The sequence below is a fragment of the Apostichopus japonicus genome, chromosome 4 (assembly GCF_037975245.1).
Source record: "Apostichopus japonicus isolate 1M-3 chromosome 4, ASM3797524v1, whole genome shotgun sequence".
Taxonomy (NCBI): Eukaryota; Metazoa; Echinodermata; class Holothuroidea; order Aspidochirotida; family Stichopodidae; genus Apostichopus; species Apostichopus japonicus.
The window spans coordinates 19,778,426-19,801,569 of NC_092564.1; the positions used below are offsets into that span (position 1 = coordinate 19,778,426).

At 37.0% G+C, this 23,144-nt stretch overlaps 1 protein-coding gene across 3 annotated transcripts; it reads left to right on the plus strand.

The window, feature by feature from the left end:
• The first annotated feature begins 143 nt into the window (after positions 1-143).
• Positions 144-20,938, plus strand: LOC139966744 (uncharacterized). Of its 3 annotated transcripts, XM_071970066.1 has the most exons (5): positions 151-305; positions 3,123-3,179; positions 10,872-11,186; positions 14,648-15,431; positions 16,662-20,938. In XM_071970066.1, exons 3-5 carry the CDS (start codon positions 10,941-10,943, stop codon positions 17,615-17,617), a joined length of 1,986 nt encoding a protein of 661 aa, XP_071826167.1. In that variant the 5' UTR covers positions 151-305; positions 3,123-3,179; positions 10,872-10,940; the 3' UTR covers positions 17,618-20,938. The 3 variants fall into 3 exon arrangements, with proteins under 3 accessions (XP_071826168.1, XP_071826167.1, XP_071826169.1); XM_071970067.1 differs by lacking the exon at positions 3,123-3,179 and having other exon boundaries at positions 144-305; XM_071970068.1 differs by lacking the exons at positions 151-305; positions 3,123-3,179 and adding an exon at positions 6,642-6,818.
• Positions 20,939-23,144: the final 2,206 nt, after the last annotated feature.

A 23,144-nucleotide genomic window follows, 5' to 3' on the forward strand; every position in this document is an offset into this window, starting at 1 on the left:
GACGAATAATGCGTTGGCGTTTCAGGTAGTGTCATTATTCTAGCACATTTGTATAGGCAAATCATGGTTACAGCAGCAGATTATAAGGAAGACGCCCTCAATATACCTTATACGGTTCTGATTTGGGTTCCTTCTTCACGCGTACAATTCATTAGTTCATATCTAAAATAAGAAGAGCTTACATGAACTCATGGGGTTTCCCCTGATTCCCACTTTACCAGAAATGTGCATCCGCTTGCCCAAATATTGAAGAAAATATAGTTTTTACACGCCATCCGTCTCAAAAATTACTGAAATGTAAAAAGGTAAGTATAGTAGTTCGAAGATGATCGCTAAATTTGAAAGGAATCGTTCTTTCTTGAAATCTGCCCCTCTTGCATACAACCGGTGCAGACCCAAAGCCTAAATAACATAGGCTAGGCTTAACGTTATAGATGGTTAGGCTAGTACCAAACCGTCATGCCTTAATCTAAGTTCACTATACCGGTTAGGTCCACGTAGAGCTATGGTATGAGAATGCATTTTCATGAAGAAGAATGAAGAAAAAAGACTAATGGTTTCATGTAAGTTGTAACGGCCGATCTTATTCCATTCACAAAAGTGAACAGTATATAAAATGACTTGGCCAGCATCAGTGAAGTCAATATCAGAGATAAAAGTAGGCTAGCCAACATTTTAGATCCTTGTAATACAGTGATTTTCCAAAACAAAATAAGGAGAAAATACAGCTCAGTTAATTTTAGGCTCTTAGCGGGTGCAAACTGTAACAGCTGGTCACATACATTACCTTAACCAATGATACTTATTATGCCAGTGATTTTCCTGACTAGCGTTTAATCATTGACTCCAGTTATTGTAAGGGCATCAGACATGACAAGTTTGATTAAATCACTTTTCTGGTGACTGGAGTCATACAGTAACTCTTCACAACACTACAATTTTCTGTGTCAAATATAAACCAGTGAGCTGGATGGGATTGAATACAGAGTTGCAAAAGTTTTGGCATTACTATGAACCAAATGCAACAACTTAAATCAACATCCTTGGGCAGTTTTGAGAAAGATTAGTCCTCACCGAAACCACCTCTGAATGGGATCATGTGCAGATGGCTAGATGAAAAGCCAACAGTAGGGTTTAGTAGCAAGTTGAGTATAATACATCAAGATCAGTTCTTCAGCAAGATTTATAAGGATGATGCTCCAATGAAAAGTTCAAACTTTCAGAGATGATGAAACTGTTAATTTGTGGTTGCAAAATCTGACAACAATATTGACACAAAATACCAGTGAGTTCCCATCAACCATGTTTGATATGTTTGGACAGTAGGTAGTTGTTGGATGAGGCACCTTAAAGTGATTTAACAGTATCTTAATTCAATCCAGTGCTAACATTTTGCCCTCACTCAGTCCTGTATATATATACCAGGCACTGTTGCAGAATGCGATGCATAATTGAGTTCTAATCATGGAGACTAAACGACAGCCCCCAGTCTTACCTTTATGTAAAACCTTCTTTTCTATAGCCACCATTTTATTTTAAGCTCATCGTACAGTATACTTTCCTGAAATAGGAAACAGTTGGCGGATAAAGTTTTCAGTATTTTAAGTACTAGTTAAATCATTTAATCTTTACCCTTTAAAGATAATCTGTGTGGACTTGCTTTGGGCACTTTTCGGGTAAACCTGTACATACTTTGATACTTGACTATGAAAACCAAGGAAAAAAAGAAACTAGGAATCAAACAGAAATGTTCTAAGTTGTCTCTTGAAAATACAATGGGAGTTCGTTCCAAAGAGAAGGCGCAGCGACCGAAAAGGCTCAATCGCCATAAAGAGTGTGGGTACAAGGACCAGGAATTAATTGCAAATGTGCATGATAGGAAGAGCAAAGCGTAACTGTAGTTGACCGACGCAAAGGAGTAAGAAGGTCAGTGATATATTGAGGGGCAAGCCCATTGATCACTCTGTAGGTGTGAAGTAGGATGTAGGAAGTAGGAATGCAATGAACGGAGTACAGGAGTGATGTGATCAAACTATTTAGTGAGTGAGACTAGGGGGGCAGCAGCGTTCTGAATTCTCTGAAGGGGAGCTATATGAGAAACTGTCAAATTCACATACAAACTGTTTCAGTAATCCAGATAGGAGGAACAAAAGAGTGAACCAGTCGTTTAGTAGAGCCTTGATCAAGATACTTCCTGAGTTTATCAATTTTGTAAATACCATATGCAGCTGAACGACAAGTGTTCTGAATATGTTTTCGCATATCGAGTTTATCGTCATTCTGTAGGAATGAAATGGTTACTGAAGTCGGGTCTCTCTGTAAGGGTGTATTGTTACATTCTTTACATTTTGCATAAATTTGCATGAATACATGCAGAAACTTTCACTATCAATATTGCTATCATGCGAGGAATATTACAAAGTGACCTTCAATACACTTTCAATTTTATCTACAAAATGCAATGACTGGTATAAGCCAATTGTGTGGTGCATTCCCGTCCTGTCTATGTAGGTGGTACAATCAGCTTCCAAGGTAAACATAGAGGGTATTGGTTGCAAAAAAACATGCTAGGATGTTATTCTATCTGTCCATGAATTACTTTTCATTCTTCCTCTATCCACATGATTTTGTTGGAAGCTGGGGGGGAAAAACTGCATCATGGTACCAAAACTGTACGCTAAACAAGCACAACTTATATTTATTGCATGTACAGTGGTAACTTTTGATTATGTCTTTTTGGGAAGATAGCAAGTTCTAAAACTATTCAAGTTCACACATATATACTTACACTACTTACATTAAAATGGATCTTATGAACTCATTTAGTTAGAGTGTTGCAATTCATATGATTCATTTTTGTTCAAAACCATTTACTTAAATGCCAATTACTAGTTAGAAATATTTGCTCTATTAATCACAGATTATTTCCCAATTTGTGTTCAGTTTGGTAGTGCTACTGAGAAGTTGAACCATAGAACCAAATGTGGCTAGTCATCATTTGGTGTCATTTCTGGATTGGAATATTTATAGTACAAACATTGCTATATTTTGATCTGATGCATTATATGCCACTTTTGTCTTTGGTGTGCATTTTAAATCAAACAATATCCATTTGTTTGTAGGAGACAGTACTTTGCTAATGGATGATCAGCTAGTTGAGGAGAAAACTATTTCGTTCGGTAAGAGAAGTTTGTTTTCATGAGATTTATGTCTAGAGTGTACAATTAGAAAGTACATTCAAGTGGAGCACTTACAGTAATCAACATGCACAAATCACAATCTGGGGGTACATGGATGTTGTAAAATTTGTTTGACACATTTATGGTGATTGATATTTAAGAGAATACTAATAATATGCATTTGGATTTAGGTTGTATAGGCTCTAGGTATAGAGGCAACCAAAAACTGTTTATTCCTGTGATATTTGTTTATTCATTGAAGCATTTGTAGCAATGGGCTTTGAGTTTGGAGGTGGAGCTCTTTATCTGAGGGTGGGGAAGCTTTCATCTTAATTTGTACTCTTAAAGGGATAAGAGGCAGAGCAGAGGAAGGAGGAGAGGGAAGGGAAGGGGAGGGGAAGGGCAGAATTCTGGATGTCTAGGTGTAATATTCATGACAATTTTTACACTCAAAAGGCCAGACACAAAATTATTCACGCTGTAACTGGAAGAATTAAGATTATAAAGCAGTCACTGTAAGTCACATGGTCTTTCAATACCTTACACAGTAATCCTATTCTTGTTGCTGCTAGTTTGTGCTAATTTTAGTATTTTGCAATTTAGTAAATATCTCTAAGTTATTTTGGTACAAGACTGAGGTAGAGAATTAATCCTTATAGTTTACTGACTGTTTATTAAATAAAACTCTGGAACAGTCATAACTTTATTCTACAAGAGCAACCATTGCAGTGTATCACCCATTTTTTTTCATTTTTTTATATATAAAGACAAGCAAAACCTGAGTATCCCTTTAAGCGGACAAATCATGCAAAAAATTACTCAATGTTTATGACCCCAGTAACCGTTCCTTTGCACCAATGTCTTTCCATGGTTGAAACAAGGAAGCAATTCCATGTCTATGATAAGTGAAAGACTGAAAAAATTAATTTACCCTACATACTGAAGTTTTATTCAAAAAGTTCATTCTGCATTAGTTTGGGTTACAGACAAATTGCATTTTTAGTAACATTGTATTGTTGTGTTAATGTTATAAAATATTACTTTATATACAGAAGAGAACCTTGCCTTGCTAACTTCCCTGGCAATAATCCAAATGTCCTACAAGATATTTATGGAGGCTCTTCAATATGTATATACCACATAACTAAATATAGTACTTATAAATTTGAAATAGGAGGAAACAGAAGTAAACACTTTTTTTGCGGCACGGATCACTTCATATTTGGTATTGACCATTTCTTTGTGTGTCATAGATTGTCAGCTTAGATAACAATAACATTTCACAATGACACAGCCTCTTAATCATGATGGGTAGACTGAATATTTATTACCTTGGCCCTTGGGTCTGGTCATGTCTGTACTTGCCTTTAAAATTGATATCTTCTTTGTATTTTATTTACTTTTGGGGGAGGGGAGGGGGGTGGTCGATAACTTCATTTTGGTGCATTTTCAGTATCAATTAATATTAAAGCAGGGTTGGCTGATTACAATCACAGTGATTTGAATCACTGATGTAAATCGTGATTTCAATCAAGTGATTTTTCTTACAAAATCACTGATTCATATCACTTTTTTTTCTTTCATGTTTTGAACCTTTTATTCAATTTTTTATTTATGATTTTTACTACTGTAAGAAATTACTGTGAGACTGCTTCTGTAGTTTGATATTTCTTTAGCATATAAGCACATGTATGTAACTTGTAACATTAATCAGTGTGCAGAATCAGTTAGCCATCTTATACTTGTAAATTAAAGGTTCCAAGGGTGTTTCCAACTACAGTTATATAAAATAAAAACAAAGTTTAAAAATAAGTTGTCTTCGACGTTTAAAATACTGTAAGACCCAGGAGCTAGTGTGTGGATCTGCTCCAGAGAAAAAGGCATAAAGGACATACATAAAAAGCCATTGTTGACATACCACTAATGGCACTAAAACTTAAATACTGAAATGCAAACTTGAAGGTGTATTGTACAGTCAATAGACTTTTAAAGTTTAAGGGTCCTTCTTCATGTTCAAGGCTTTAAATAATCATAATCAATGAGGTCAATATCTTTCTTGTATGGAGAGCAAGATTCAAATTTAAAGAAAACAGGAAGTCGAGCAGACATCCTATTGTTATGTAAATAGTTGATTATGTTTTGTAGCAAGATAGTGAAAATAGTTATCAACAAGAATAATGTACTTGTTGTATACTCTAGAACATCTAGTGGGTTCGCTACATATATTTGAACAAAAGTGTAACAAAAATATGGAAAATCGTCAGATTTTATCTGTCTCCAAATTGCACAATGCATCCTGTAGACTCATAACATTCATGGTAGTAATTTAGAGACTGCCTCAAAAAATCAACTTACCTCGACAGTGGCATTCATCATGTGTAATACAAAAAATTATAAAATCAGATTTTATTGATTTTTTCAAAAAGTAAAAAAAAACACCAACCCTGTATTAAAGTCATATGTCCAGTACAGCTCATCCAATGAAGAATGTAAATACCTTTTACGTTTGCTTTTTGATATTTAGTAAATATCGTTTTGTTGTTGACAGTATACTTCAAAGTATTTTAATTAATTTCAAATTCAAATGGTACAATGGGGCCTTCTAGTTTCGCCAGAACTCTCAGGGAGCGCTGTCGTATTGGTCCTATCTAGTTCCACAAAAGTTTAAAGAGCTACACTATTTAACCGCTGATCACTGCCGAACCCATGAGTTCATCACTGAATACTTTTACTATAAACTGTATCAATCGTAGTTCCGCCTGTCGAGACACTGGAGAGACAAAGTAATTACTCATCAATTTGACCTCATTTTAAGAATGGTAAATATTCGTTTATTATTGTTGAATAAATGGTCAAAAGATTTGCAAACCAAAAACAACACAAGTCTGGTTTTGTACAAGTAGCAGCATATTTTGAAGGAAAAAATAAGAAGCTTCAAGCTTGCAAGAGTAACAATCTATTGATCGATGTTTATACTAACTTTCAGTTCTAAGTTAGTGATTTTCATGACAGTCTAACAGGGATGTGTAACTGTATAACAACTTTGAGGATCTGAACACTTCCCACATTGCCATATTAATATATATATATATTAATATATAAATAGATATATATTTATATATATTGCAAGGTCTGCATTTACTCTGCTTCCTTACTGTTTAGTTAATCACATGATACACATTGATCTATAGAATTCAACATATAGCAATTTGTTAAGTACCTTTTTGAGACTTTTTGCAGATTTCAATTGAAATAACAACAAACTTCAACAAATTCTTTTCCATTCAAAAGGATTGATTATAAATCCATAGATACTTTATATATGACATGTTTTCCTGTTGAAAACCACTTTAAGCTATGCATAGGGTTTTCCCCTTTATGTGCAACTCGTAAGCTTCCTTTTACGTGGCATTGCGCAATACCTCTGTTGTGTAATCATAACAGTGTAATCGACCAGTTTGCTCCAGTCAGCCTATGCACATGTGTCTATGTACATCAGTGTGTATGTGTGAGAGAGTGATGTCGCTATTCAGGGGAAAACAACACTATGTTTCATAAAGCATTAGCAAGAGCACACAATAGTGGATTATTGGATTATAATAGAGGATTATTTTTTTAGATGTAACTAGTGAGAAAAGAGTAAGTGATATTTATTTTCATGTTATTTCTTCATGATTTTTTATATTTTTTTTATTGGTATTCTGTATTAAGCTCATTGTTACCTTTTGTAGACTGTACATAGTTTAAAGTTCAATAATTGAATAAATTATTCATATATTTAGTTAATTCATTTTTATTATCTAGGCCTATTGTCTGTTTGTAAAAAAAATGTAATATTGACCGAAAGTTTGTATATAGAAACAAAACGGAAGAAAGAAAACTTAGAAACTGTTAAAAATAAGAAGGAAAAGGGAAAAGAATAGAAATACTACAAAAAAAGAGAAAAGTTTTATTCTCTTGAACATGTTGTTGCATTTTAAATACATGTATATTGTATGTAGGCTTCAAATATCTTCACATTTTGCTGAACTGAAAGAAATTTAATATTAAAAAAATTAAAATGGTTTCTATGGATACAAATATGACATCAGTAACATCTTGTCAAGATACTACCATATTAATAGTCATATTCTGCTGAACATTCAGTACATTAAATTTAGGGGAACTTTTTAGTACTTTACCGTAAAATTGCTAGGTATTGTAAAATATTCATAACACTTCCATATTTTAACATTGCGAAACAGTTTAAGCAAAAGCATTTCTGTGGTGTCATTGGAAATTGAAACATCAATATTTCCATCATTACTTGTAGTTCTAGGTAACTAGTGAACCTTTCGTTTCAAATATTTGTAGTTACAGTAGTTACACGATTTGAGAATGAAATAAATATTTCAATCATTTTAGTGCTTGCTGGAATCCTTCTCTTGCCTAATTAGTCTCTTTAAAAACTAACGGCTCTTCTGAATATGTAGTACAGTCTTAATCATTTTAACAGTCATATACAAATTTCACTACAAAAGGCTAAATCTACTGCCAGGTATTCCGATATTGCAAATTCTCAATTTGGCAAATAAGGAGACTGTTCTGGTGTGTTTGTTTGTTGGTGTTTAATTAAAGTAGCTCAGTCGTTGGGATAAGGCTATTTATATGTTAGGAAAAGTACCTCATTATGATAATTATTCTAATATGCCTAACAAGGAGTACTATACCTAATGATATGCCTAACTAGGAGTGCTATACCTTATGATATATAAAGTTTAAACTATCAGGATGGTGGACATTGGTTTGTTTGTGTTTATAATAGATTGCATAAAAGTTGAACTTCTGTTTGATTAAAAGGCGCCTCTTGACACTGACGTACAAGCATGGTGAGTACATATGAACCAATTCAAGATTGTAATGGGTTGGCGGGGGGGGTTGGGGACGGGGTAGTAGACCAGTTTAATTTGATCATGCAGTTCACAGGTGACCATCCCTGTTTAACTTTCGGGCAATCGAAGAGGGAGTAATATTGCATGTTCACAGAAATATTTGTTCATGAAGAAGAGTTTACAAATGTGAAAATTGTCATGTCAGTAAGTTTTTAAATGGTTTGCCTTCACTCGCTACTTACATACTGTACATACATGCCCTTTCAATTTGCATGTTATTAGTAAATTTCTCTTCATGATGTTTGGAACAGTCAGGGGTGGGCATGAAAGTGTGGCAAAATAACCAGAACTTGCATCAACGGCAAATTACTGTGCACGAGCTCCTCTGGGTTAAACCACATACTCCTCCCCATGAAGATAAGGAAATGGACGAGCATCTTACCAACGTATTCCAATCATCTCGTAATAGGTCTGCTGCCCCCTTTGAGACCTCCTACAGCAAAAATCTGCCATTTTCTCTCGTCGACCATTCCTTCTCTGAAGAGGATAGTCCGAAGGAAATTTTACCCTTTAAAAGAAGACAAATTCTAAGCATCCCGGTGAAATTTTGAATGCAATTCCTACGTTGCGTTCGAAATATCGTCACAGGTTGTACCAAACGTGAATCAAACGTGTTTGATGTCAAAGTTGCACAAAATCTGTCTCAAAAATCTATATCAAGGATATTGAATGCAACTTTAACCGAGATGAATCGAATATGGCCCTCAAAGAAGAAGGCAAATTTTCACTTCAAAACTATCCTTCCAAGCTGTATTCCAGCTCTCGATTGTTCTTAAATTACTCATGTACCATGATTCCAAATTGTCTTTTTGACTGTTGTAGTTATCAAGCTGTCAGTTTGAGATGCTAATGAAAAGGGTACCAGGTTTGCTCTTTATGGTTTTTGCTTCATAGTGTAGTTAATGGGTTGAACTCATTTGTGATATCACATGTGAAGATTTAGAAAGGTGTAGTCAAATCCTTAGACCAGAAGCAATTGGTCGTCAGTCTCTTCGATAGAGTTTTGTAGTGAACAAGTTCAGTTGGAGGACATATCACCATTAGAAATGGAGCAGAAATTCCCAACCATTTAATACCGTTGGCAGAAATTTGTCATGCCATGGTGCTACCTGTGACGAACAAGTCCCCAGATATCTATATTCCATGTCACACTTCACAATGAGAAGCAGACCAGCATACCAAACCATCACCATCATTAATTTCAAATTTGATAGAGAGGTGCTTTTGTCATGAAACAAGTTCCCCAAAACTTTTTTTTATTTTTTATTTTTTATTTTTTTTCTAAGTTCACCAAACTAAGGAAAGTCTATTTTTTGCCATATGGGAGATATCACAGTCGGAATATTCTTTTAGGACTGAAGACTTGAGCAAGTCCAAAGTTTGGCAATTACAGAATTATAGTACGTATGACTGATGTCCATGGTTTTCTTTTGTTCATTAAAAATGTCTTTTTTCTGTAAATAGAGAGATTGGTGTTAAAAAATTTAGAATCTAGAAATGTTGAACTTCTTAACATGAACTTTTATTGTTTCTAGTATACACACCGTTTTTACGTTAACCTTGAAAATATGAAAAGAAATGCATTTCAAGTTTTTTTTTGGTGGAATAATCATAAGGCAATTTTAAACATATAAACAGAATGTTAAATTATGAGTCATCCAAAAGCAATGGTTGTATTATTTTTACAGTATGTTCTAGGAGTAACAAGAACTTTTGTAAAGTAGGTTACTTAGTTGACATCGGGATAGGGAGGATTTGATGTTTTAAATTGGGGGGGGGGGGGAAACATGGGGTAGAGATCTAAAGGGAGGGGTTGTGTTTAAATTTATAAAGCCCCTAGATGTAATATGGTGCAATATTTATAGTTTTTTGTCCCAGTACTAGTTGTGTATTTATGATATCTGCATAAAAATGTTGCCAGGAGTATTAGTCGTCAAAATTGGTGACAAATGGATTTAAAATAAGAATTGTCACAATGGGTGGATCTTCTTTATAGCCTGCGTAATGACATTATGAATGAGTATATATACAAGAACCGCAGAGTTGTCAGTATAGCTTTGGCGTAATCATCCAAATTACCGACCGAATGGATTAAAAGGCAACTTCAAGGTCTGGGAAAAAGTGGGGTGGGGGGGCACTTGACCCTCCCACATAGTCCCGCCTATGGTTGACATAATTTTATTAGCATTGTTTTAGAAGTGTGCATTCCATTTTCAAAAAGATGTTCACAATTAGAGGGAAGTTAGAGATTGTTTTGGGAAGGCATCATAAATAAATTGGCTGAATTTGGGAATACTGTATATGAGAATGAAGCACATGAGGTGTGTGATAAAGATAAAGGAGGGGGGGGGGCGACTTCTTGTCATCCCCTAAAGGATTCCATTTGTGGAAGTAAACTCTGTGTGAATTCAACTATTTAATTCTGTTAAGTTCTTTAGTATATTTCAATATATTTCATGTTCAATACTGAATCAGTATGGTGAATATAACTGTACTTTTAACAACAATGAAGCAAGACTTTTGGGCCTTCTCTGTCTGTCACCCCTGGTTTTATCTTTGGGTAAAAGACAAACATCACACAACTCAACAATTCACATCTTGTTTACTTTTAATGTTCAAACCTGTATCTTAATTGTTATTTCTTATTCTTATTATTATTATGAATATTATGGTTATTATTATTATTATTATTATTATCATTATTATTATTATTATCATTATTACTATTATTATTATTATCATTATTATGTCACCCTGGTAGAAACTATGACCTTTGAAGTGTCCTACTAGTGAATACGAAATGCAGACAGCTCTCATCGGTTGCTAGGAGATGTCGGGAACAGAAGGAGCTGGCACCGGCAAAAATCAGGCTCTAGATCTACGATCATTAAGAGGCAGCGTATCTGAAGGCGCTCTTTCGAGCCAAGAGGCTGAAGCAGAACCATCCCCTCAGAGCTTTGCTGCCCTCAAGCAAGCGTACGATTTTATGGTTCCACAATTCAAAGCTCTTCAAACAGACAAACGATCTCTCCAAAAGGAAAACGAGGAGCTCAAGAAAAAGCTGACAGACAAAGAGGTCAGTATAAAGTTGTAAATTAAATTTAAACAAACAAACGGTCGGGTCGGGCATATTTCTTGGGGTGTCCGGTCTAAAACTTTTGCTACTAGATACTGTAGTGTCTTTGGAAGATTACTGACTGGGGAGGGGCACTGGCGGAATGTCCATACAGTCAGGGGGTAGATGCCCCCCCCCCTGACGGACTCAAATGGATTGCTGGCGCCCTTTCAGCTTTTTGCCACTTTTTACTTATTTGCGATTTTTGACTTTCTTATTGTGCTCTCATCTACTTATTGACATATGTCACATTTTCTGTAAATTAGCAAGGCCCACGGAAAGGGTCATTCCGGCGATCTAGGGAGTATCTTTACTCAAAAGAATTCTGTACGCTCCACACCAACCTGTGATTTTGCTCCGCTTAGATGGTGTCAAAAGCGCCCCTACAGACCATTCTTGCCCCCCCCCGACCAATACCCCTAGCTCCGCCACAGGGGAGGGGGGGTTGTGAAGGTGCTCATTTCCGTTATCCTTTTTGGTAATATCAACACCTGCCTCTAACAGAGCTTTGGGCAGGGGGCAGTGGCTCTTGTGTAGGAGGGTCTAGGCTTATTCCTCAGAAAAGAAATAAAACTTTAAACATATAAATCAGGTCAATAATTATAGCTACAAGGAAGGTTCTGCTACTGTGATAACTACTTTGTTTTGTATGTGTGGGGGGGGGGGCAGTGGCTCTTGTGTAGGAGGGTCTAGGCTTATTCCTCAGAAAAGAAATAAAACTTTAAACATATAAATCAGGTCACAATAATTAGAGCTACAAGGAAGGTTCTGCTACTGTAATAACTACTTTATGTTTTGTGTGTGGGTGGGGGGGGGGAAGTGGCTCTTGTGTAGGAGGGTCTAGGCTTATTCCTCAGAAAAGAAATAAAACTTTAAACATACAAATCAGGTAAATAATTATAGCTACAAGGAAGGTTCTGCTACTGTAATATCTACTTTATGTTTTGTGTGTGTGGGGGGGGGGAGGGTTGAAAAAGGATTGCACATCCCTCTTTCAGATCTATACCAGTTGGGGATGCCCATGGTACCCTTAACCCCCCCCCCCCCCCCCCCACACACACACACAGAAAAAAGAACCACTCAAAGGTGCACTGTTTATTTCCTGACATGTCCATAGAGTTTTGTATTACCAAACTGTTCATGAAGTAATGTGAGGGAGGGGGAGGAGGACATTTTGACCATGTCATTATTGACATCTTTGTAAAAATAAATCTTTATTTAGTTGCATTTCACCTATTCTATCATTACACACTGTCATTGTGAAGAACCTTGTCAGCAACATTTCAGAAATGTTAGTTCCTTCTACAATGTAGCAAAAGGGATGAGTGGTTCTTGGTGTCATAATCTGGTTAAATTCTGAAATAATTTTCTGACTAAGTTGAGAGAGTCATGTCATGCTTCAGCTATATATTGTTACAATACACCGGGACTTCACTGTACTGTGCGATCCACGGCATACACTTGAGTTCCTCTGCTACTCTGCTAGTGTGACTAGCACTAGTGATAATAGAAAGAGGTCCTTTTCCTTACTTACAGTTTCAACTATTTCTTCAGCAAGTAGAAATAGTTTCAATAGTCATTGCCTTTTAGGGGAAACTTCTGGAGAATCCCCATAAAAAATTTACATTTTGTGTGACCTGACTATATGCAAGTGTGACTGAGATATAAAACTGAGGGAGAACATAGAAATAAAATACGATAGATCTAGATAAAGAGAGAAATACTGTAGAAATGCAGAAGAAATCTATAGGTGTTAGAGATACATATATGGAGATAAATATAGAGGTCTATAATGAAAGTATAGATTTGTGCAGAGAGATATATGTATTGAAGGTTGTAAGAAGATAGACATAGAGGAACGTGTGTTGTTTAGAGGTATGTGTATAGAGAAACATATGGTAAGAGAAAGGTATACCGAGATAAGTTGTGAAGTATATATATGTAGAGATAATTACATATGGTATACATATATAGAGAAGTACATGGTATACATATATAGAGAAGTACATGGTATACATATAGTGAAATACTTATGGTTTGTATATATAGTGAAGTATATGGTATATATTCAATGGTTGAGATTATGCAACTTAGCCTCCCAATTTTCTTCAGGAAATGAGAATGAAAAATGAATATTGCACAAAGCACACTTTTACAGTAAAGATTCCACCAATATTTTACACTGTTCATAGAAATTTGGATGAGTAATATCAGATGACCCCGGTAAATGTTTTGTCTGGATCGTAACAAAGAATAGTGTTTTTTGGTGATTTTTGTGTATTTCGTAGTGTTTGTGCTTTTTCCAAACTAATTTTTCCAAACTGTTCTAAAGAATGGTAGAATTTCCCAGGGATACACCTCAAGGATCAGCAAACCTTTTCTCTGCCATTTTTCGTAAGCATCAACGAGTGTCCCAACAAAGAATTTTAATAAAGTTGTTTTTTAGTATTTCTTTTTGTGCAAATTTAACGTGGTTCCGCTTTTGCTGGTTTCTCCGCAGTTTGCGATGACTTTGCACAATTCCTACTAACCTATCTTCAATCAACCAATGCATTTTGCTTTACTTTTCTTGTTTACTACACTTCATGACCTTTTGACCCAAAACAAGGACTCCTAGTGACTAAAATTCTTAATGGTCACCTGTTTGAAATAATTGACACATTTCTTTTGTCTAAGTCTTTGGTTGACATCTGTGAGCTGTTGACCGATTGACGGTGCTTAATGATCCTGTTCATGGCGAATACTAACTATGAATAATCAACAATAATAATAAGAACAAGGACAAGGACAATCGTTATCATAATCATGATGATTGATGATGATGAATATCATAATCATGATAAATATTAATGGTTAATAATCATAATGATAATAAATAGTAATGATGATTAATTAATAATCATGATGAATAATATTGATGAATAATCATAATAACCATGACGAATAATAATGATAAATATTAATTGGTTAATCATAGCAGTAGTAATAATAATAAATACTAATGAGGAATAATTAATAATAATAATGATGAGTAATCATAGTGATGATCAACATTAATTGTTAATAATTGTCATAATAATAATAATTTTTAATGATAAATAATAAAAGTCATAGTGAAGGTTAACAATATTCATAATGTTGATGATAATCCTCATTATCAAGGCCCATGTTCTACTGTAGTTGTAAACATCTGTTCCCTCTAACAGTGTGGAGACTGACAAATAAAGGGCCTACCAGTCAGACAAAACACAATATATCGAGCCCTCGTACCTTTTCTCACTCCCTTCACCCACCCCCTTTCTCTTAAAGCCAAATGCTTGAAGATGTTGTAACTTTGCGATTTTCAATTCCATCCCGATGCAAAAGCGTCATAATATTCTGCTCTTAACATTTCTGTGTCACATATTTTTGGTCCTCTTTAGGAACAGCCGGTTGAAATGTCCGATAACTCTGAGGACGGATACCCAAGCGATCTGAAATCAAAAGGACATTCTGCCAAGAGGACCAGCGCGGCAATCACCGGAGACGAACAAGGCGATCAGACCGGCCACGAAAATGGTGATTTTAGAGTCAGCCCATGCTCTGCCATGGACTCTGCCATCAACTTAAACGATGGCAACAGTTTAATAATTGAGAAGAGTGTTAGAGAAGAGAGAGAAAAATGGGAGTGGTTATGTTGGACTATGTTATACTATTTAGCCGAAGAGACCTTACCCAACCTAATAGATACCCCCGAACATTGTCTGGAGAGGCTAACCGAATATGCGACTTCCGTTAGTCCTCCAGAGAGGGACGTCGTCATGCCGAAGATAAACAGGATTAAAACGGCAAAGAGTAATCCCGGGGGCGACGTAAACATGAGGACGACTCAACTGGTCACTCCGTTGACTTTAGGATACGCAGAGGTCGGGGTGACCCGCTGTCAGGACTTACCTAAAGGATCCCCCGGTGCCGGTAAATACGGCAGCGTGGGGACCAGCGAAGACGATCCCAGCGACGAAGATATTTATACCTCAGGGTTGCCCGGGAAACGGCAGAGCAAGAAAAAAAGTCGAGCAGACCAAGACGAGGATGAGGAGGAGGAAGAGTTAGTGAGAGTGGACGACGCCATGGATGTCCTGACGAGGTACACCGACTTCCTTCACCAATCTTTGGAAGTGAACATGACCCTTCTGAAAAAGTTTAACGAGAGACAACAATTTACCGGTGAGTTTCGATTGAAGAGCTGGAGGTGGGAGGGATGGTTCCTTAAAAAGATTGTTTAGTTTATTAGGAGAGGGAGTTTATTATAGCTTGCAGATATGGGGATTTGTAGGGTGGAGGAGGTTGGACAGGTATTAGATTACAAGAGGAGGGGTGGGGGGGGGAGTGGGGTATCAGATGGCAAGAGGAGAATGAAGTTCAGTAGATAAGAGCAGTAATCTGATGGTGTAAAAATTATTGGAGTTGTTTATAGTGGAAGCTATTTTTGATGAATATTTCTTCTGTGAATCTCCATATCTATGAAGTGGAGATGATGGTGTTTAACACCCTCCTCTGTGCATGTATGATTAATGAAATTGCTGAATTATGTTAAACATTGTTGTGTTGCCTTGTGTATATATATTTTTTTTTAGAATTTCAGGAATGTTGCAATTTGCAGCTCAGTTCATCAGTATAAGGACATACCTCAATAAGATGTTTGTAGCTATTGACTGGTAGTGTGAGATTTGGCCTGAGCAGGACCAATTTTGCACAGTCGCACGATCGTCAGAGATGACCAAAATTTCTGTTTGGACAACCAAGCTCAGCTTTGCAGGTGGTCTAGCATATGACCAGTTGTTCAATCAAATTCAGATTGTTCTGTAACAAATCCCCCAAAGCTCCACCTCCCCAATGAAAAACTTTAATTTTTTATCACTGTCATAACTTTGGAGCCAGTGACATACTACAAAGTCTGTGGTTGGCCTTTGATTGCTGGTGCAAAGATGGTGTTCTGTTCACCACACCAACACATCTGTCCTATAGTGTACAAATTGGTCACTCATTCTTTTTCTTTTTCTTTTTTTTTGGCTTCACTTTTTTGAACAACCAAAAAAGTAAGACCTCATTGCCATGGGGACAACCAGAAAACATTCTTAAAAGTTTGCCGTGTCTGAGTCTAGTAGTATCAGGTGAAGCATGATGTTATTTTAGGTAGCCCCTCTTTATGGTTAATAGTGCATCTTTCAAATGTTGTTAAACAAAATGCCCTTCATTTCACAAACTAGAGTTCTGGCTTTGGCATCCCAAATCATTCAAACCTGATGGCTTTCCGGGTTTAATAGACACATATAAGTGGAATGAGTTGATTCATTGGGTCTGTTACCCTTGAAAGAACCAGTCTTTTTAAGACTCTCTTTAAGACTGTTTGTATAAATTCTGACAATTTTTGTATTTTGACATCCATGCCTACAGATAAAGGAAGTGGTATGCCAGTAGGAGCAGATACAGGCATCTCATTCCCCATACCTCCCGTCAAACCTAGCCGATCACATCTACCCATCTCCGATGGGAGGAAACGACAAGCGATGACCGGCAGGCAATTTGACAAAGTCCGGCAACTACCTAGTGCTGTAAGCGACCCGGGAAGGATCCCGACGGGAGTATCACATTTGAACTTGACCAACCACTATAACTCAGACCCTTTCAGTGCCCGCCCTTGGGACTCTGTGCAAAGATCGCGCGGAAGGCCGTACAGTGAGGCAGACCTATCGGGCCATTTAAACGAACTATCGGTCAAGTATCCGCCGATGCCGTATCAACCCGTGAGTAGCGTCGGCACTCAGAGTTGCAGCGGCAAGACACCTCCACTTCCTCCTCAAGGGAGCCTGGGAAACAGGAACCCTGCGACCACCATCGATCACAATTTTCAGTTTGACGACGGTCTGACCTATCAGCCCTGTGGACCTCCGGAGACCGACATGAAGCCATACGGCAGCCACGAGGAAGACGACGAGGTCAGAAGTTGGAACGCCGCTCGCAATCCGAACCTCTACGAGGACGACTTCAAGCTTCCACCGAGTCAAGCCATTTTTTCCCGGTCCGACCCGGTGAAACATTACTCTCCTACAAATTTTAGCGACAGCAGCAGACACGAGAGGTATCTGCCGAGATCCTCGGACCGGATCTACGACATGGGCCACCAACATCACTTCGGGGGTGGCTCTCATGTGACTAGTAATGTGACAAGGGCCTCTCATTCCAAATCGGAGAGGGGCAGTTTTCAGCTACCTAACGAACCGATACAAGAATCCCCCGTGTGTCCTGTCTGTGAAAAAGTGTTCGACCCCAGCACTCCAGATGTGGCCGTTCAGAGCCACGTTAACTTGCATTTTGAAAACGATGCTAATAATTTTGAAGTCATAGAGTGAACAAGAATTAATTCACGGCCTAGTCATTTACATATTCTCTTTGCCATATTTGGAGCTAAGAGAAGATAGACATTTTTTTTTTTTTTTTTTTCATTATCTCCATGTTATTTCATTCGGTTGTCAACCGCAAAAAATCTGGACTGACTTCGAGTGGTTTTAGGATAAAATGCAATCTTCCTTTTAGCCTGATGGCCAAAAAAACTCAGCATCACAGTTAACAAAAATGGTACCAACATTTTGAAGCACCTTCTCCTTTCGTAAAATGTAATTCCTTCATTTTATCGTGCTTTTTTGTCTCCCAAGACAAGACAAACATTTTCATTGCTGTAAATTGCTGTTGTTTGGGTTTGCAGCATAACATCATATGCATGCGAATCATTTCATCGTTATGTCAGCATACCAGAAAGATATGAAAATTGCCATATTGTTATGATAAATGGAATTTGTGTACACAGAAGAACATTGACACGCTGAGTATTTTTGTATCACAAATCATATCCATACATCCGAAATTGTCAAGCACCAACATTTTTTCCAGTAAGCTTTGCAAAAACACGACCACAGAGTATGTTATACAACCCTATCACGTAGATATAGCCAGGCCTAGCCTTCTTTAAATATATGATATTAGGACAGAGTTTGTTGTAAGAAACTACCAAGGCAAATTACTAGCATGGTGCACTCTGTATGAGTGGGGGAGGGGAAGGGTTAGGGGTGTGGTGGAGGAGAAATCCTTAACGTAATTTTGAAAAAAGTTATTTTGAGTGAATTTTGTGGAACGCCTGAGCTTTATGTAATTTAAACGATTTTTGTAAGAAGCTACTTTAAAAGTAGTACCCTTGTTTCTTTGTATCCTTACATTGATGTTTTGGGGGTATGGTGGGGGTGGGAAGGGGGAGGGGAGGAAGGGTGATGAAGGATCACATTTGGAAGCTGTTTAAGGGTAGATTCAAGAAACTTCACTCCAAACATCCAGGCCTCACAAAATCCAGGCGACGACAAATATTTAGCCGTAAAATATCAAGAATTTTTTGTCGTTTTAAGAATAATAAGATTTTAACAGGTCATTTCAAACGTCGTGTTAATTTGAAGAACTTGTGATGTCAAAACAGTTGACATAGCTTGCATTTTTAATTTTGTACACCCTAAAAATAAAGATGTTTCATCTAGTATAAGCTAACCAGATGTCCCTGCTTTCCGAGGACAGTCCCAGATTTCCGAGGACAGTCCCTGGATTCAAAGTGGCTCTGTAAATGTCCCTGGGTTTGTGTACTGACCCTGGACGGAAAGATATTCCAGACTCTCTGTCTTTTACCTACCAGTGACCTTTCGAAACAGCTTGAACATTAGCTATGAGTGTAAGTCAAGGGGCTAACAACTACAATCGTAAAGGTTCATTCACGAGTCACAGATACTGACAGCCCATATCTTTGATGCACTTGGGAAACATCCTTTTTTCCTCCTCCTTTTGGATGTTCGCTGTGGACAGAATACTTGTTTGTGGTAGTGGTGCTCAAACCTTAGGCATTTTGACCAGCGTCCCTTGAAACAGAAAGCACCAAAACACATAACCCTTTTTCAATGTAAAGTGTAAATCACTAAAAAAAAACCTTGATGTCAATATGAAGTTTCAAAATTCCATAACATGTCCCTGGATTTTCAAGGAAAAAGAAAAATATGGTCACTTTAAAATATGATATACCTTGAAGGTTCACCATATAAATTTTTCCAACTACTTTTAAGTAAAATTTGAGGGGGATCAATTTGACCATTAGGGCTTCTTCTCGGTGTGAAATCAAAGTTCTGGTCATTTAAAAGTGCCATACAGGGATATTAGAACCAAGACGCCATTGTTAGAAATGTTCAAAATTCACATTCAAGATTATTGAGCCAAAGAGTCTGACTTAAAAGCAGTATTCTGTGGTTGACATTTATCATCTTGGATATTCTCCTGTAAATTTTCTGTAAAATTTTACATTTTAGTGAAATTCTGAGTCGTCCCTGTCCTTCATTTCCCATCTTAAGAGAGTTTCGTTCCTCAGAAAATTACAAGATATTTAAAATCGTATTTTAAAATTTGATTTTTGGTTATACATCAATAAAACAATGTAGCAACTTAATGAGTTACATCTGGGATGGCTTGAAGTTTGATTACCAGTGGGGGGATGTTTTAGAAACTTGATATTAAATAATATTCTTGTTTATTATGTCAGTGTTCGGTATATCCCTGTTAGAGTGATTCTACACAACTGTCATCAATCTTGGCGTACTGCTTTATTAAAGTGACTTTTCGTTAAGCAGTATCCTAGTCCTTCAGTTTTATGGCTTAGGTCCCATGCAAGATTATATATAACCCATTATTATTATTATTACTATTACTATTATTATTATTATTATTATAAAGTTGTCGTTTCCATTATATATTTAATTCAATGTATTGCTTCTGGAAAGCAAATTCAATCCAAACCAGTGGACCGTCACATTAAATATAATTTGTTATCTCCTGTTCTAGAAATGAAAAGTAAAATTAGAAAACACATGGAAATGGGTTTACTCCCTGCTTGTTGCAACTTGGTGTGTGTGATGTGTATTAATTCTTATCGCTTGATCAATAATTGTCTGGACATTTTTTACTCAGACGTCATCGATGGTTATGACTCATGGGGTGTGGTACAGACCTCTTTAATAGATCAATCGATTAGACATGCTCAAACTCATACCATTGTGACTCATGATGTGTGATTACAGACCACTTCTACGTGAACTTGACAATGTTTAAAAATACTCAGACTAAGCCCATTTCAAGATGGCGACGTGTGATTCGGTGACCTGGTCGTGAACACTTGACCTGGATTCACTTAGTTATTATTAGTGCTATAGTAAAAAATTTGACTGAGACCCGGAGATTTCCGACCAATGTCAACTCGTAAATCTTTGATTCCAGACTCGATTCCTTCTGCAGAGGATTCAAGACTTTGATATTTCACCAGTTGGCTGCCGAACTGGAGAGAGTCTTATTTAAAACTTTAAGCCAATCAAACTTGAGCGTTGACTTAACCATTTAAGACAAAAGGAAGCATTGGTTGAAGTCAAGAAGTTTTTTTCTGGACTGATAAGCCGATTCGTGCTGCTTTTTCTTCCTCGCTGTCCTTATTTTATAAAATTTAAGTTTTGTATAACTAGTTTTAAATCCAAACTTGACTTGGTTAGATCGTAATGTTGAATGTGTGTGTATCATAGTATGCACTTCAATATAAGAATAATTGTTAGAACATTTGTGTACAGGTGAGATGAATTTTTGTGAAAACTGCAAGAAATTTATTCATGATCTTTGTTGTTTGTCTTACTATGTGGGTACTTAAAAAACAGGGGCGTAGCCTTGCATTTAATAGGTGACCGGTTCAATTTCGTCAACAAGAAGACGTGGGGAAAGTTTCCGTTGCGCTAGCTTGCGCCGGTTCGCTTTGGGGGACCGCCCCCGTCTAATCCCATCCAATCCCATCTAATCCTTGGACTCGGTCCCAAAGTTAATCGTTACGCCGCTGAATTATGTCACACCGTAGTGATATGAAATAATAACAAGTAGATTGGTAATGTTTTAATATAATATCATTGTAATATAAGTTGATGTTAATGAGCTAAAGCGCCTTCTTTGCAGGAGAAGTATGCTATTGACTGTTTACTGGTTTCTATTGCAAACGTGAGCTAAAAGTTTGATTGTCCTATAACTATGGGTCCTACGAAACCAATATGTAGAGCTGTTGACAATTTAACTAATTAAATCGTTAACCACTGGTTTAAGTCACGTGGTAGATGAGTCTAGGTTCCGCTTTTATAGTGATATTCTGATGATCGGTCACATCGGTAAAAAAAGACAATAAAAGGCAAACTTCGCTTAAGGCTTAAAATGCAGCAAGATTGAGTTAAATCTTTTCAAGATCAACAAATGTGGGTAGAGGTTATTTGAAAGTTATCGATGTTATAGATAATATTTCCACTAAAGAAATTGCATAATGTGTGACGTCATTCCTATCATCTGCGGTAACGTGATGGTTTATGGTGTAAAGCCGTCACATGCTCTGAAAACAAAGATGATAGGCCTACTGTATGTAGTAATGATATAGAATTAAATTAGGCAATGCTTACACACCGTTCATCAGGTGCTTAACCTGCTTCTAAAAAGACACCGAAGCCCTTATTATTAGAGTACAAAACCCGATACCAATTAGTTTAAATGTAAACGAAAAAATTGTAAATTTGTTCATATTATATGTTGAAAGATGATAGTATAGGCCTATGTAGTAACGATATAGATGATAAGGATATACCTACTTGTACTCTGACATCCAGATAAACGGCATATATCGCCACCCACCACCCTCCCCCCCCCCCCCCCCCCCGCACCCTCACTTTCACATACCACACATAAACACTCTACCGTGTGCAGTACTCCGAACAAATTAAACACGATTTAAATTCCTGAAACCATTAATAAACCCAACAGTTCTTTCATATTGGATATTCATCCCAAAGTATTTTGTTGGCCCCATGTATGCACTGAGAGTAAAAATAAGGGGGGGGATGCATAAAAGAATGATCCAAGCCACTAATATGCATACCTGGTTATGGACATTCAGCCAGTTGGGACAAATTCCTAATGCTAATACCTCTCTAAACTGTACAACAGTATCATGCTCTGAAATCACTGGTATTGTCAGTACAAACAGTTCCTAACCTTGATCTGATAGAAACATGATATACTGACAATAGGAGTGCTCTGAAGCGGGACATAACACTACAGTATAGAAAAAATTGTCACAACTGGGTGTGTTGGCCCCTTCCTGAACTCCCAAGCTGCAACGCACATTGTGCCGCACACTATGCCACTTAACATAACATAATGGGTTAAGGGCCAAGATGGGCACATGCCCCATTGAAGCCCAAGAATAGAAAACCCTAGCACAGGAGTACACACACAATATATATATATATATATATATATATCTTTAAAAAAATCTTTAATGAATCTGAGACTATAACTACGACTTTTTACTGATAGACGAACCAACTTTTAGTTTTAAGTTACTATAGTTGAGCTATAGTCATGGTTATGCGTTCGTATGTCTGTCATGGTAATGTGTCCGTCCGTCCATCATGGTAATGCGTCTATCTGTCCGTCCTTCCACAATGCTTGAAATGCTAACTTCTCTCAGATCCTTTGCTGAATTTTTATCGAACTCGGTGAAGTTGTAGCATATATACTAGGTCATTTGAGGTCATGAATGGTGACACAGTGATATCACGCAAAAATCTACTCCTGTTTTGGTCAAACTTGGTCATAATTATCAGCAGACGATAGGTCATTAACATGTCCTTAATGTTCAGGTCAAAGATAATTTGGGTCAAACTGTGAAAATTATGTAAAAGCCCATACTTCTAGAGTTTTATGTATGGTTTTGATCAAACGTGCTCACAGTGATGAACAGTTGTGCGTCATTTATACTTGTACTAAATTTTCAGTTCAAAG